Raw genomic sequence first — 13,972 nt, 5'->3', positions numbered from 1 at the left:
GAGTTTCTTCAGTCCTGGGAATTTTGACATCCAGCCACCCACCTGCCAGTCTGCTGCTCCCATTTTTGGTCTACTGGGATGTTTACAAGCACAGATTACCAGGCCAGACGACAGATTACCAGGCCAGATTACCAGGCCAAAGGCCAGACGATCCCCAGTAAACAGGACACACCAAAAAGGGGGCGGAAGGAGAATCCCAATCCAAAATTTTGATTGTGAGCTGCCACGAGCTGGCCTGGCTGAGAACGGTGGCCAATAAATCTTATTATAAATAAATAAGTAATAGAACTAGATACCTTAAAAAACACAGAAACATTAAACCAGAATTTATTACACAACGCACTTAAAATGGCAATTTAAAAAACACAGGCCTTGAATTTAGCCTTTCGCCTGGAAGCCACTGGAATAAGCGGCCCTCCAACCATAGTAGAAATTAGCATTTCAAAGTTGATTATTTATAGATAAGGCCACAGCAGTCCTGACCCCCCGAGTATCTCAGAGCTGACGGTCCACCAACCAATCTGCAGTGAACCAGGCGGTGAAAAAGGCCTTTCTGCCCCGTGGGCCTTCTTCAGCAGTTTCAAACGCAGGCCTACACACCAAGGCAGAGAGTTGAGACCCATTCAGGTGTGAGGTTTCCTTGGTGTGAGCAACGTGGCGCCTTTAAGATCCACGGAGCTTGATTCAAGGCATGAGCTTTACTGTGATCTCAGCCTGGTGGTTTATGGTCCCTTTCAGCCTCACCGCATTGGTCACTTTCACCTGCTTTGCTCCTGCCGCTGTCCATGGTAGCTCCCAAGCCCCACGTTGGCCTTCAAGGGGTCCCTGGACCCAAACTCTGTCCTGCTGCTTCAGACCAGCGCAGCACCCACCTGAGCGAGGAACCCAAAGAAGACTGTGACCCACACAGGAGGTTCTCCCCAGAACCCAACTCTGCTGGCCTTCGAGGTGCACATGCACGCCAAAGCCGAGCCCCAGAATTAGACTTCCCTGCTCTAAGGCGTGCGTGCGCATGGAGGCTTAACCCCAGGATGAAGAAGCAGACAGAGAAGAGTGGGTTTTTATTTATTTGTATTTATTAGGTTGTTTAGACCCTGCTCTCCACGCCCCGAAGGAGCCTCAAAGCGGCTTACGGCCCCCTTTCCCTCCCTTCTCCCCACAGCAGACACTATGCGAGGCTGGTGGGGCGGAGAGAGCTCTGAGAGAACTGAGTCAGAAGCAGCAGGGCCAAGCGTGCCTCCCGGGGGTCAGCAGAGGACGCAAGGAAGGTCCCGCCGTAGCGCGGCCGCCATTGGTCGGGCCGCGGCGTGAAGCCCCGCCCCGCCCTTGTCCCCGCCGGCCGGCAGAGGGCGCCGCAGAGGCGAGGCGCGAGGCGAGGCGGGCGTGTTTGGCCCTCGGCGGCCGCCGTCGCCGCGGCCGGGTGGGCAGGAGCGGGGCGCGCGGGCGGCGCGGCTGGGGCGAAGGGGGCGCCCGACACGCGTCTGGGCGCACGTGGGAACGATGAGCGACATCCGGCTCTCGCTGCTGCGGCGCGACGCCCTCAGCGCGGCCAAGGAGGTGCTCTACCACCTGGACATCTTCTTCAGCAGCCAGCTGCAGAGCCTGCCCCTGCCCCTCGTCGACAAGGCGCCCGTCGAGCTGCTCGAGGAGTTCGTCTTCCAGGCCCCCAAGGAGCGCGGCGCCCCCGCCAAGGCACGCCCCCCCCCAGACCCCGGGCCGGCGGGGGGGGGCGGGGAGGTGGCGCCCCCCCCCCATGGGGAGCAGAGCTCTGGTGCAAGGGGCCATGCCGGGCAGGAGCTCTCGTGGGCATGCCCCGCTTCCAGGCCGATCTGGTCTGACGTGTCTGTGCGCATGCCCACCCCCAGGACCCAGCAAGGGCTTCCCGGTGGGCAGAAGAGAGGAAAGCCCCGTTCGACCCTGGCATGGCCGTCTGCGGCTGGGCCAGTGGGTGCTGCGAGGGGCCCTGTGCTGCCTGGCACCCGGGAGAGGGGCTAGAGCCGGGCTGGGCTCGGGGCCTGGTTCCATGGAGGACGAGCCGACAGCGACGGGCTGTTTTTCCTCCCGCTTGCAGAGGCTGAACTCCCTCCAGGAGCTGCAGCTGCTGGAGATCATGTGCAACTACTTCCAGGAGCAGAACAAGGACTCCGTGCGCCAGATGATGTTCTCCAGCCTCTTCAGCCCGCAAGGGAACAAGGCCGACGACGGCCGCATGGCTCTGCTGGGCAAGCTGGTCTCCGTGGCCGTGGCCGTGGGCCGAGTGCCGGTCCTGGAATGCGCCGCCTCCTGGCTGCAGGTCAGGCGGGGCCCAGGGGAAACCGTGTGTGTGCAAGGGTCGCAGTTCTCTCCGAGCTGTTCTCTCAGGGATCTCAGGCCCTTGCGGGGTGTCTGTTGTGGGGAGGGGAAGGGGATCGTAAGCTGCTTTGAGACTCCTTTGGGGACCAAAAAGAGAGGAATAGAAACCCAGCTCTTCTCCTTGTGTGTTGGTTGAGCTGAGCAGGGGGGCCTGGCCCAGCTCCTGCCCCCTCTGCCCGTCTTTGCCAGCGCTGGCCGCTCTCTTCCAGCGCACCCCGACGGTCTATTGTGTGAGGCTGGCCCAGGCCTTGGTCGATGACTACTGCAGTTTGGTGCCCGGCTCCGTCCAGACGCTGAGGCAGATCTTCAGTGCCAGCCCTCGCTTCTGCTGCCAGTTCATCACCTCGGTCACCGTGCTGTACGACATGTCCTCAGGTACCCCCTCTTTCTGCCGGGCGAGGAGGGGCGGTGCTCGACTCAGGCGGAAAGTGCCCTCTGCCTTGGGGAGAGCGAGCCCCACCATATGTCCCGGCTCCCCCCGTGTCTGCCCCGCTTTTCTACCCAAAGTGGCGTGCCACAGTCTTCCCTTCTGCCTTTTACTTTCACATCATTGACCCTGAGAAGTATGTCAGGCTGGAAGGTTGGGCTCCAAACCACAATGAGGGAAGCGCAGAGCGTGGGATGACCAGTGGGTAGAGATTGGGGAGGGGGCGGCCCTGGAGGGAAGAAGAGAAGGCAGAGTCAGGCCTGGATGGAAAGAGAGCCCCCTCCTTGGCTGGCCACTTCGTTGCTCCTCTTTCGAGGGGGGGGGGTTGCCCAGGCTGTGTCTCCCCAAGAGAAGAGGAAGCAGCTCTCCGGTGGGGGGCCTTGCCAGCTGTGGGGCTGCTTCAGAGGCTTGTCTCCCTCCTCCCCAGACGACCTCATTCCCCCACCGGCCCTGCTGGAGATGGTGGTCTCGTGGATCTTTGAAGACCCCCGCCTGATCCTGATCACCTTCTTGAACACGCCCATCGCGGCCAGCCTGCCCATCGGCTTCCTGGAGCTGACCCCGCTCAGCGGCCTGATCTGCTGGTGCGTGAAGGCCCCACTGGCCTACCGGCGGAAGAAGCCCACCCTGGCAAACGGCCACCCCGAGGGCAAGCCGGCCCCGGCCCCGGGCGAATGCCAGGCCCTCTTCTCCAAGCTGCACCTGAGCGTCCTGCAGGTCCTCATGCTGCTGCAGGGGCACCTGACGGAGAAGAACCTCTACGGCCGCCTGGGCCTGGTGCCCTTCGACCACGCAGTGGCCCTCGTGGAGGACATCGGCCGCCTCTCGGACGAACTCAACCCGCTGAACGCCTCCCAGGAGGTGGAGCTCTCCCTCGACCGGCTGGCCCAAGCCCTGCAGGTGGCCATGGTGGCCGGAGCACTGCTCTGCACGAGAGGTCAGTCGCTGGACGGCCCCCTCCCCGGGACATGGTCAAGGGGGAAGGGGACAAGCAAGAATCCGAGAGTGGGGAGGGGCTGCAGAGGCCACCCCGTGTCTCCCTCTGCCTCAAGCAGGAGAATGCAGGGCCCTGCAGAGGCCTCTGGGGAGAAGCCCCCGGGGGCAGCTCTCCTTTGCCAGGGCCTCACTGTCTTCCTGCTCTCTTTCAGAGGACCTCAGGACCGTCTGTTCCAGGCTACCCCACAACAAGTAAGGAATCCGCCTCTGGCTGTGTCAATCGGGGGCTCCGCGGGCTTCTTTGGGATTCTGGCACGGCGTGGGGGGCCCAGCCACTAAACGGCTGCCGTAGCTTAGCTTCCGTCCCACGGCGAAGTGTCCTGCACTTCAGTGGCAGCTTTTGGAAAATGTGCACAGCCAATCACCTCTCCGGTCCTCTCCAGTCAGAAGGCTTGCTTTGTGAAAGCCCCTCCACACCCCGCCCACTTTCTAAAAATTCCTGAAAAGAACACACTTTGAACTGTGCTCTATATGAGTGCCCGGGCACTAGGCCCCTCTGCCCCACAGGGCAAGGGAAGAGACAGGGGGCAGAAGGCCATGGGAGCCAATGTGGGGTCATGGTTAAGAGTGGAAATCCAGGTTTGATTCCCTGCTGCTCCTCCACATGCAGCCAGCTGGACAACCTTTGGCTAGTCCCAGCCCTGTTAGAGCTGTTCTTCCACAAACAGTTCTGTCAGAGCTCTCTCATTCCCACCTCCCTCACAGGGTGTCTGTTGTGGGGAGAGGAAGGGAAGGCGATTGTAAGGTGCTTTGAGACACCTTCGGGCAGGGAAAAGCCAACTCTTATCCCTTTTTGAACCATGACTCTGTGCTGCCAATCAGATCAATGCCATCTGATAGGCATGTTGTGGGGACCGCAGTCCTGACGAGGCTGTCAGCGGAGCATTCCCTACTGGCTGCTGCTTTGTGACAGTCGGTGGCATTCTCCTCGGTACTTGGCCTGTTTAAGGTTGAAGTTGGCCCTTGGCCCACCCAGTGGCCGGCTGTCCTTGCATAAGCAGGTCGTGTCGCCACCATCTTGTTCCTCAGGCTCTCTGTGCGCCTCCCAACTCTTCCGTCTCCTCTCCTCTCTCTTCCTTGCAGCCTGCTCCAGCTGGTGATCTCGGGCCCAGTCCAGCAGCCGTCCCACGCCGCTCTGCCCCCCGGCTTCTACCCCCCCATCCACACGCCCCCTCTGGGGTATCCGGCTCACGCTGCGCACGCCGCCCTCCCGGCCCACCCGGCTCTTCCGGCCCACCCTGTGCAGAGTTTCATCCCGGGCATGACCTTTCCCTACCGGCCCATCCGCTAGCAGAACTCCTCCGGTGAAACCGTTTGCCTTCCGTTGGGACGGAGAACCAGACATTCTCGCAAAACTGTTTTCCTTCACGTTCATTGCTCCTGCAAGATGTCTGGAGTGAACTCTTCTTTGCCAACAGGGAACCGGTGCCCCACCGGATATGAAAATGGGACACCTTTTTTAATAATAAACCCTGCGGTGTATATATCTAAGGAGCCTTGTCAACGTAGGTGGATTTTTCTTAACTTGCACCTGCTTTGTGCAGCAGGGCCTTGGGGTGAAGGATCCAACGCTCAGTCCCTCTTTAGGTAGAATTCTGGATGATTCCTGGGTGGAGGCAGACAAGCTTCCAGATCACACCTTGGCTTTTCTCTGGGAATGCAGGCAGGAAAAAATGTCCTTTTTTTAGTGTTGTTTTTTTTATTTGAAAGTAGCACTTGGGCGGGTGCAGTCAAGGGGGGGGGCTGTCGGGGAGCAAAGAAGTTCCCGGTAGGGTACAAAACAGCCCCCGTCTTTCACACAAGCCAAATGATGTGCTTTCAGTGCTCTTTGAATGAGCGAAATAGCAACTAACGGCTGCCAGTGAGGGCCAAAGTGTGCTGGTTGTGTGTGTTGCCAGCCTCCAGGTGGGGCCTGTAGGTCTCCCAGAATTGCAGCTGCCCCCAAGAAGCTGCTGCTGTTTTGGCGACCAGCCTCTGTAGCATCAGCCCCCAATGCCAGGGGTGGCCCAACCTGGGGCAGGAAGTGCGAGTGGTGCGTGATTTGCCTGTGCATGCGAGTGGGTCTAATCCTCATGCTGGATTTATTTATTTATTATTTATTTATTTATTTATTTATCTATTGTTGAATTTATAGACCGCTTGTCCCAGCAAGCCGGCTTGCAGCAGTTTACAAGTCATAAAAAAACACACAATATAAAAACTATATAACCCTATTAATGAAACCTAAACAATTCCCCAAACCCAATAAAAACGGCGGGAGAGGCTTTTTCTCCAGAGTTGCAGATCTTTAGTTGTGTTTAGTAGCTCGTGCCCAGAATTAAATATTTGCTGTTCAGGGAGCTGCTGAGTTCCTGACCCATTTCCTTTTGGGGTCCTGCTTGCAAGTTGGCAACCGTAGCGCTTCTGTTACGGCGCAGCCGCAGAGAGACTCCCGGAGAAAGGGCCGGGCGGCTGAGCATGCGCAGACAGCCGCAGGAAGCCGTGTCCCTTTCCTAAGATGGCGGCCGCGGCTGCCCGGAGTGACGTCAGGGCGTCTTCCGCGGGCCGGCCAATGGGGCTCCGCCTTGCTGCGGGGTGGGCCGTCGCCACCGCCGGTGAGAGGGTTCGTCGCGGGGCCTCGTCGCGCAGCGGCCTCCGATCCGCCCGTCCCCCGAGGGAGCCCGACCCCGCCGCCGCCTCGCGCTGGGGCAGCCGCCGCCCCCCGCAGGTGAGGGAGGGTCGCCTCGGTCAGCCTGGCTCCAGAGCGGCGTTGCGCATGCGCCCCGGATGCCAATGGTCCCCTTGCACGACAGCCCCGCAGGGTAGGCCGGGGGCAGAGCCTCCCTAGGTGGCAGCAGGTGGGGGCCAGGGAGTAGGGCAGGGAGGGGTCACAGGCGGTTCTCCAGAGGCCCATGGACTACAATGACCATGGCTGGCAATTCGGCTGGCAGGGGCTCATGGTCATTGTAGTCCATGGGCCTCTGGAGAGCCACACACACACACACACTGCAGGGTGTTCGAGGCAAGAGGCTTTGCCCTTGCCTGCCTCTGCGTAGCAACTCAGGGCTGACCCGGCTTAGCTCCTGAGCTCAGGGGGGTTACTCAGCAGGAAGCTATCTGGGCCTTTTATGCCAGAGGTTGGGGCAGGAAGCCAATGTATGAGACTGCCTCCCCCCCCCCCCCCCATGATGGCCCCAGCAGATACAAGGCCTTTCCAGGAAACAGGGCGCTTGTCGTTCACAAGGCCAGAGGGGGGTGGGGGAGGCAGGAACTGGAGCAGGAGGGAAAGCGCTTTCCTGGACTGAGACCCCACAGGCAGGGCCCTGGCGTCTCCTGAGCACTTCCCTGGGCCCACTTTGAAGGCTGGAGTTGAGGCTGGAATCTGCCCTGCCCTGCCTGGGGGGGGGGGGCTTTTGGAGGTTTCCTTGCCTGATGGAAGGACGGGGAGGGGGGTTGAATGCCAGAAACCAGCACAAGTGCATGCATGCCCTTGGGAAGCTCAAGCAACAGCACATGCCAAACCCTCGCTGTCCCTGGCCCAAAACGCGAGGCTGGCAGGCTGCCCCTGGAATCTCCTTGACCTGACAAAGCTCTCTTGGCTCCTGAAATAGGCGACGCTCACGGCTGGGGGACCGGCCGTTGTCGTAGCCTTCGGAGTGTGCGGTGCTGTCACTGGAGGCCCCAAACAACCGCATCCTCATGCCAGGAGCGGACGCTTCCAGCGGGTAGCCGTGCTGGCCTGCACAACTACATTTGAGTCCAGTGGCAACTTCAAGACCAGCAAAGACCGATTCAAGGCGTGAGCTTTTCAGGAAGTGAGCAGGCACCCCAAAGCTCGCACCATGAATAAGTCTTTGCTGGTCTTAATAGAGCAGGCACTTGTTTGTGATTCTAATGAGAGCCCTTTTCCGTCTTCCGCCTCTTTGTTGACATTGTTGCCGTGTCCGGAACTTCCTTCCTGTCAAGAGGGTGGATCTGTCCTCTGCCTTTAATCTCGGCGGGAGTCACAGCCCCAGGGCGTAGGCGCCAAGGCCGCCATTCCCAAGGGCATGGCTCCCCGAAAAACTTAATTGCGCCTAATTGCCGTGGCTTTTCCCGAGGAATGAGCCTGAGGGGTGTTTGGGAGGGACGGGCGAAGGGAAGTGTCCAATCCCTCAGGCCTCCCGGTCTCTCTTGGATCCCCCGTGGCTTCCTTGCCTCTAGAAGCTCCTGTTGCAGTAACTGGCTGTCAACAGTGTGTTGTGGTTGATGATGTCACAGCAGCCGGTCGGAACCTCCTGAGGGCTGCCAAAATGGGGCTCCTCTTCTGCGATAGAAGGGAGGGGAGGAGGGGCCAAGGCCAGTCTGCGGACGAGGCCCAGGCTCCCTTCGCTGCAGGGGCTCTAGTTGGTGGTTCCTCCCTGCCAGGCCAAAACGGGATCCTGCTGGCCCCGCTGGAGGGGTCGAGAGCCACCCTGCTGGGAGCCCCTGGCACACGAGGGGGGTGCATTGGGCGAGGCCTCAGAGGCCCAGGGGTGGGTCCTTCCCTGCTCGGTCGCTCTGCCTCTTCATCTTCCGGGGCCGAGGCGGCTTCCCTGTGGACTTGCCGCTCTGGAGTTGGGCTTTGGAGAGGGAGCTGCTGTGCGGTTGTAGATTTGATACATCTCGTGGAATTCCATCCCGCTCTAATTGCCAGCCGGCATGAATAAATAATTGAGGGCCGGCATTCTTATTTCCAGTGCGAGGTTTGAATTATAGATATTCCCACGTCTGTCATTCTCACGCGGCCACCTGGTGTCCTTTTCTGTACAATGGGGTGGGGGGTGCTCGCCCTCGTAATCTTGGCTGCCCTTTGGAAGTGGGCCCGTGGTGGGTGGGTGGCTGGGTGGGTAGGGAGAGTGGGAGGGCTGTGAAAAGGGGGAGAGGGGCGCTTCTGCATTTCCCCCCTCCCTCCAAGGTAAGCCACTTTGAGACTCCTTCAGGTAGAGAAAAGCGGCATATAAGAACCAACTCTTCTCCTTTGTCTTTTACTTCTGGACGCAGCTTTGCAGGCTAGAATTCTGAGCCTCTCTCTGTCCCCGGCAGCCCCTTGAGAATGCATTTCGCTCTACTGAGAAGCCCCAGGCCGGTGGTTGGCCTGCGTGTCACTTCCTTGAAAAGAAGGCTGCCAGCTCAAAAGACCTTTGGAACCTTCTGCCTGTGGGGCCAGGAGGGGAGCAGGCCGGCCGTTCCAAGGACCCCTCCCTCCCTGCCTCCCTCTTTGCCTTGCAGCTTCCTGCTTGGCTGGGCCCTGCTCCAGGCCTCACGGCCTTTGACTCATCCTCCCCCTGCAGGTGTGAATGACAGAGGAGGTGTCCCCGGCCGCCCTGAGTGAGATCAGCCTTCGCCTCCTGTGCCATGATGACATAGACACGGTCAAGCAGCTCTGCGGAGACTGGTTCCCCATAGAGTAGGTCCCACGCCTGGCTGGGGGGCTGGGGGGGGCGGGGGGAGGATGGCGCAGGCCACCTCGAGGAGGAGCGGCCAAGCCTGACCTTCCATGCCACAGCAGAGGCACTCCCACTTGGTGGTCCTGGCTAGGTGGTCCCCAGAGTGCCACAGCCCTTGAGGGGAAGGGCCGGGTTCCCTCGGCCACCTGAACCTTGCTCCTCCCAGCTGCCGTGGTCAGGTGCCCGGGCCTTCTGTCCGCTGACGCCCCTCCGTTGTTCCTTAGTCCTGTGGCTTCCCTCCCCAGGTACCCCGACTCCTGGTACCGGGACATCACTTCCAACAAGAAGTTTTTTTCCTTGGCGGCCACCTACCGAGGCCTCATTGTAGGAATGATAGTGGCCGAGATCAAGAGTCGAACCAAAGTGCACAAAGAGGTAGGCGAGAGGGACCCGCCCCCGGGGGAAGAGCGCACCCCTGGAGGGCCCTCTCCCGTCGGGCCCCCCTTCCACCCAGGGGCCAGCACCCTGTGAGCCAGCAGCTGCCTTCCCGCCCCGGTCACTTGGTGTCCCGCCCTTTCTTGTTTTTCTCAAAAAGTGTTACTCATAACACCAGCCCCGGTCTGTCCAAACACAACCTCATTAGAGAAGTGCATCGTATTTCCTTGTTTATCTCCTTGTTTTAGTGGGTTGTCGATCGTCCCGACTCCCTCTGCGTCACCTGCCCTGAGTCCAGCACGAGAGGCGGACTGTCAGTCCCGTAGATAAAATAAAAGTTTCATCCACCGGGCGGGTGGGAATAGCTCTGACTGGGCATCCTTTCCCTGCCAGTGAATGTCCTCCTCCTCCTCCAAGGAAGGAGGCAACCTGGATTTTAGAAGCAGAAGGTTTGGGGTACTTGGGTGCTGCCTTTAACAGCGTTTCTTTTCCCTTCCCTCTCTAGGATGGCGACATTTTAGCTTCCAGCTTCCCTGTGGATACTCAAGTCGCCTACATTTTGAGCCTGGGCGTGGTCAAAGAATTCAGGAAGCATGGCATTGGTGAGAGGGGGGGGGGGGCTTGCTTTTGTTCAGGGGATGGTGGGCAGTGTGAACTGGAGGTGCCGCCAGTCGTGTCCTGAGTGCTGGCATGAGTGTGGTGCTTGCTCTGCCCGGCCTCATTCCTGTAGTTGTGTTCTGCCTCAGTTCCCCACATGACGGACTATGAATTTGTCAGGGACCTGAGTCCCAAAGACACAAACCTGGGAGACCACGAGGGCCATGCTGGGGTCGTGTTTTGTGTAAAAGGAGCCAGGAGGAGCTGGGAAATTTGGGACTGGGCAGTTTTTCTGTCCCAGGAAAATTGGGGGGTGGGGTGGGGAGTGTTATTAAAGAGGCAGTAGGATGGTCAAGGCTATCCAGTCCCCTCACGCCTGGGAAGCTAAGCAGCGGGTGACCACCAAGGAAGCCCAGGGTCTCTGTGCAGAGGCAGGCAGGGCCGGCCCCCTCTGAGCGTCTCTGGCCTGGGAAGGCCTCTCCGGCTGGGCCCGCACCCCGTCAGCTCTGTCCTCAACTCAAACTCGGCTTTTATGTCCTTGCGCAAGAGTACGATTCCTAGGGAGCCGTCGCAGCATGAAGGGGCGTGGGTGACCTCTGAGCTGTTCGGCAAGGGAAGATTGTTAGAGCAGATTTCCGAGCTGGGGAAAGGTCTTGACCTGGCCCTGGGGTGGGGGGTGGGGGTGGGAGATGTGCTCAGCTCGGGGCTGTGGGTGTAGCTCGCAGCTGTAGCTTAGGCCCCTCCTTCCGTGGCAGGCTCGCTGTTGCTGGAGAGCTTGAAAGACCACATCTCCACCACGGCCCAAGACCACTGCAAGGCCGTCTACCTGCACGTCCTCACCACCAACACCACCGCCATCACCTTCTACGAGAACAGGGACTTCAAGCAGCACCACTACCTGCCCTATTACTACTCCATCAGGGGGGTCCTGAAAGATGGCTTCACGTACGTCCTCTACATCAACGGCGGCCACCCGCCCTGGACCATCTTATATCCTTTGCCGGAGATCGGAGGGGCTCGGGCAGGGGGCAGGGGAGTCCCGAGGGTGGCTGCTTGGCAGGGTGCTCACCCCCCAAGGGTTTAGGAGACCACGGGGGCAGTTCTCTTGACCCGCAGCACCCCTCTGCCACGGCAAAAAGCCTGTGTGTTTGTTGAGATTTCCAGATGGCCCCGGTGGGTCTGCAGCTCGTGGCTTTGGCTGAGCGGTTGCAGACGGGTGGTCACATCTGTCCTCTGGGGAGCTCGGCCATGGGGTGTCCCCCCCCCCCCAGCTATTCTCTGTCCAGGGAGCGGCGGCACCGGTGCCTGCCTGCTTTGGAATCGTCGCCGTGGCCCCTGCTCTCTGGCAGCGTGCCTGCAGCGCCTCCGTCTCGCCCGTCCCGGTTCCCTTCCTTAGCCGCGTGCGCACGGATTACCTCCAGCACCTCGGGTCGGCCCTGGCCCATCTGAGCCCCTGCACCCTCCCCCAGCGGATCTACCGCCAAGCACAGAGCCTCCTCTGCAGCCTGCTGCCCTGGTCGAGCATCTCCGCCAAGAGCGGCATCGAATACAGCCGGGCCATGTGACGCCCAGGTAGGCCGCCGGCCTCTCGGTCCTCCTGCCTGGGGGGAGGCTTGGAGCAAGGGGAAGGGAGCAGGGAAGGGCCCAGAGGCTGCCTCCGGCGACAGGCCCTGCTGCGGGGGACAAAAGTGTTGTGTTGCTCCACAAATTAAGGCTGTGGCGGACCAGAGGCAGGTGGAAGTCCAGCCCTTTGACAAACGATGGCCAGGGGCTTGGGAGGCAGCGTGGCCCTACCCCCCGGAGCGGATTCCAATTGTATTTGTTTGTATTCTCTCCCCCCTTCTTCCCACTGGCCACTCAAAGCTCTCCTCTGTTTTATCCTGAGAGGGAGGCCAGGCTGAGGGGCTGTGGCTGGCCCAAAGTCAGCACAAGCAGGGATTCGAACCCAGCCATCCCCTGTTTTAATCTGACATTTTCAATCCCCTGTCAGGTGTCACCATGTTTAAGCTCCTTTAGGCCCTGCTTCAGTTGGGCGGTGGTCGGCTGCTCCCCTCTCCTCTGGGACGGAGGCAGGGGAAGGGGCCGGCCTGCCTGCCTGCCTGTCCTGAAGCAGAGACTCCTGACGTGGAGGCCCCTGCTTGACACGGCCCCCTGGTTGTCTCCACAGGACCTTCTGGCGTGGGCAGGAGCCGCAGAGTGGCGAGGAGGTGGCTTGCGGCTCTGCGTATGAACTGACCTGACCTGACCTGGGGTGGCCGGCCGAGGCCGTTCTGGGCACCAGGCGACCTTTGGAAGCCCTTCCCATCTCGCTGCGCTCCCCCCGTTGGGCCTGGGGCTTCCAGGAGAAGGGCCCGTGGGGGGCAGTGGTGACTCTCCCGGAAGGGCCAGCCCCTCCCTGGGCCATCTTGAGCTACACGGGGGACGTGCCGCGTGTGCCCAGAGTCGGAAGGCAGGCGACGGCCCCGAAGTCAAGGGGCACGGTTGTGGAGGCGTGGCTTCGTGGCCTGCTCTGAGACTCCCTCCCTCCCACTGAGGCCCCGGCTGCGAATGCTCCTCCGTCCCGCAGCGCAGGACTTGCCGGCCTGGTTGTGGCTCCGGGATGAGCGGCTGGAGACCAGGTGGACGCAGGGGGTGAATTTGCTGTTTCATAGTGAAATGTGTGTATATAATTCAATCTGCACTGTGTACCTCTCCTCCTGCCTCTGAGCTGCGGCGTGGGGGGGGGGGTCCACATGACAAGGCCCGGTAGTCAGGCCCCCCCCCCCGGCAGTCGTGGCTTCTGCAGGGGCCAGTGGTCAGGCTCCCCCCCCCCGCCCCAGGTCTCAGGCAGAGCCCGCCCAGCAACGCTCTGAAACCCCCTTCCGAAACTGGTTCCCCTCCCCAGGTGCAGCCGGGGTTGGAGAGGCAGGGGAGGGCAGCCCGAAGGGGGAGCGTAGCCGCTGGTCCCAGGGCTTGTGGGGGGCCCCTGAGCCTTTTGGTGGGGAGCCTTGGCTCCCTCCTCCCCCCCCCCCACACACCATTTGCCTGTTTTGCACAAGACTCTCCCTCACACACAGTATCTAACTGAAAAGGGGGCACCGCTTGAGGGGGAGGGACAGACCCTGGGAGGAGGGGGGAAGCTGTTCTTCCAGTTCTGTTAAGGCACCATGGGTGGGCAGGGGGCTTCCCGAGGCCACAGCCGGCAGGTGGGATTGGCCCCCAGGCGCATGCAGCCTGAGGGGCTTTTGAAAAGGAAGCAGCCCCCCAGCAGGGCAAGGAGGCCCCGGGCCTTGCTGTCCTGGAGCTCTGCAGCCTGTTCTTTTCAGGGCCCTCCCTGGCACCTCCCCCCCCCCCGCCCTCCCTGGCCATGTTATTAGAGCCATTTTAATAGAAATCATTGTGTGTGATCTTCTCTAAATGTGTTTTTCTAGCCTTTTGGGAGGTTTTTTTGCTTGAGAATGTCTTGAGTTCTCGTTCGTACACCCTGGCTGTCTTTTATGGTTTCGTGTGCACTTTTTCGTACCCGAATTCAGAGCACTTGACAAGCACACCTCCCTGTTGTGCGCACACACAAGCTTCCGGAAAACTCTGTCTGGCTGCCAACCCCCCCCCCCCTTCCCGAGAAAGGTTTGGGTTTTGGCCACTTGCCCGCTGCCCTCTTATTTATTAAGAGCGAAAGTTAGCTGGTCACTTTAACCGCCTGATTAAAGCGTTTCATTTGTGACTCTTGGGTCGTCTTGTTGTTCAGCGAGGGGGAAGCCGCCTGTGGCCGACAGAAGAGCCCTGCTCTGTCTTAAGC

At 60.4% G+C, this 13,972-nt stretch overlaps 2 protein-coding genes across 3 annotated transcripts; both read left to right on the top strand.

Moving 5' to 3' along the window:
- The first annotated feature begins 1,381 nt into the window (after window positions 1-1,381).
- On the top strand, window positions 1,382-5,266 carry INTS15 (integrator complex subunit 15). Its single transcript, XM_077317106.1, has 6 exons — window positions 1,382-1,692; window positions 2,072-2,293; window positions 2,562-2,727; window positions 3,207-3,716; window positions 3,928-3,967; window positions 4,859-5,266. The coding sequence occupies exons 1-6, from the start codon at window positions 1,501-1,503 to the stop codon at window positions 5,064-5,066; spliced, it is 1,338 nt and encodes a 445-aa protein (XP_077173221.1). The 5' UTR covers window positions 1,382-1,500; the 3' UTR covers window positions 5,067-5,266.
- A 991-nt stretch (window positions 5,267-6,257) lies between these two features.
- On the top strand, window positions 6,258-13,897 carry NAA60 (N-alpha-acetyltransferase 60, NatF catalytic subunit). Of its 2 annotated transcripts, XM_077317108.1 has the most exons (7): window positions 6,336-6,482; window positions 9,067-9,182; window positions 9,468-9,597; window positions 10,103-10,199; window positions 10,950-11,184; window positions 11,603-11,766; window positions 12,362-13,897. In XM_077317108.1, the coding sequence occupies exons 2-6, from the start codon at window positions 9,073-9,075 to the stop codon at window positions 11,757-11,759; spliced, it is 729 nt and encodes a 242-aa protein (XP_077173223.1). In that variant the 5' UTR covers window positions 6,336-6,482; window positions 9,067-9,072; the 3' UTR covers window positions 11,760-11,766; window positions 12,362-13,897. The 2 variants fall into 2 exon arrangements, with proteins under 2 accessions (XP_077173224.1, XP_077173223.1); XM_077317109.1 differs by lacking the exons at window positions 9,067-9,182; window positions 9,468-9,597 and having other exon boundaries at window positions 6,258-6,482.
- Window positions 13,898-13,972: the final 75 nt, after the last annotated feature.

The sequence above is a fragment of the Paroedura picta genome, chromosome 17 (genome assembly GCF_049243985.1).
Source record: "Paroedura picta isolate Pp20150507F chromosome 17, Ppicta_v3.0, whole genome shotgun sequence".
In the NCBI taxonomy this organism is placed as follows: domain Eukaryota; kingdom Metazoa; phylum Chordata; class Lepidosauria; order Squamata; family Gekkonidae; genus Paroedura; species Paroedura picta.
The sequence above is the reverse complement of the archived record's forward strand: the minus strand, read 5'-3'. Positions and strand labels throughout refer to the sequence as shown.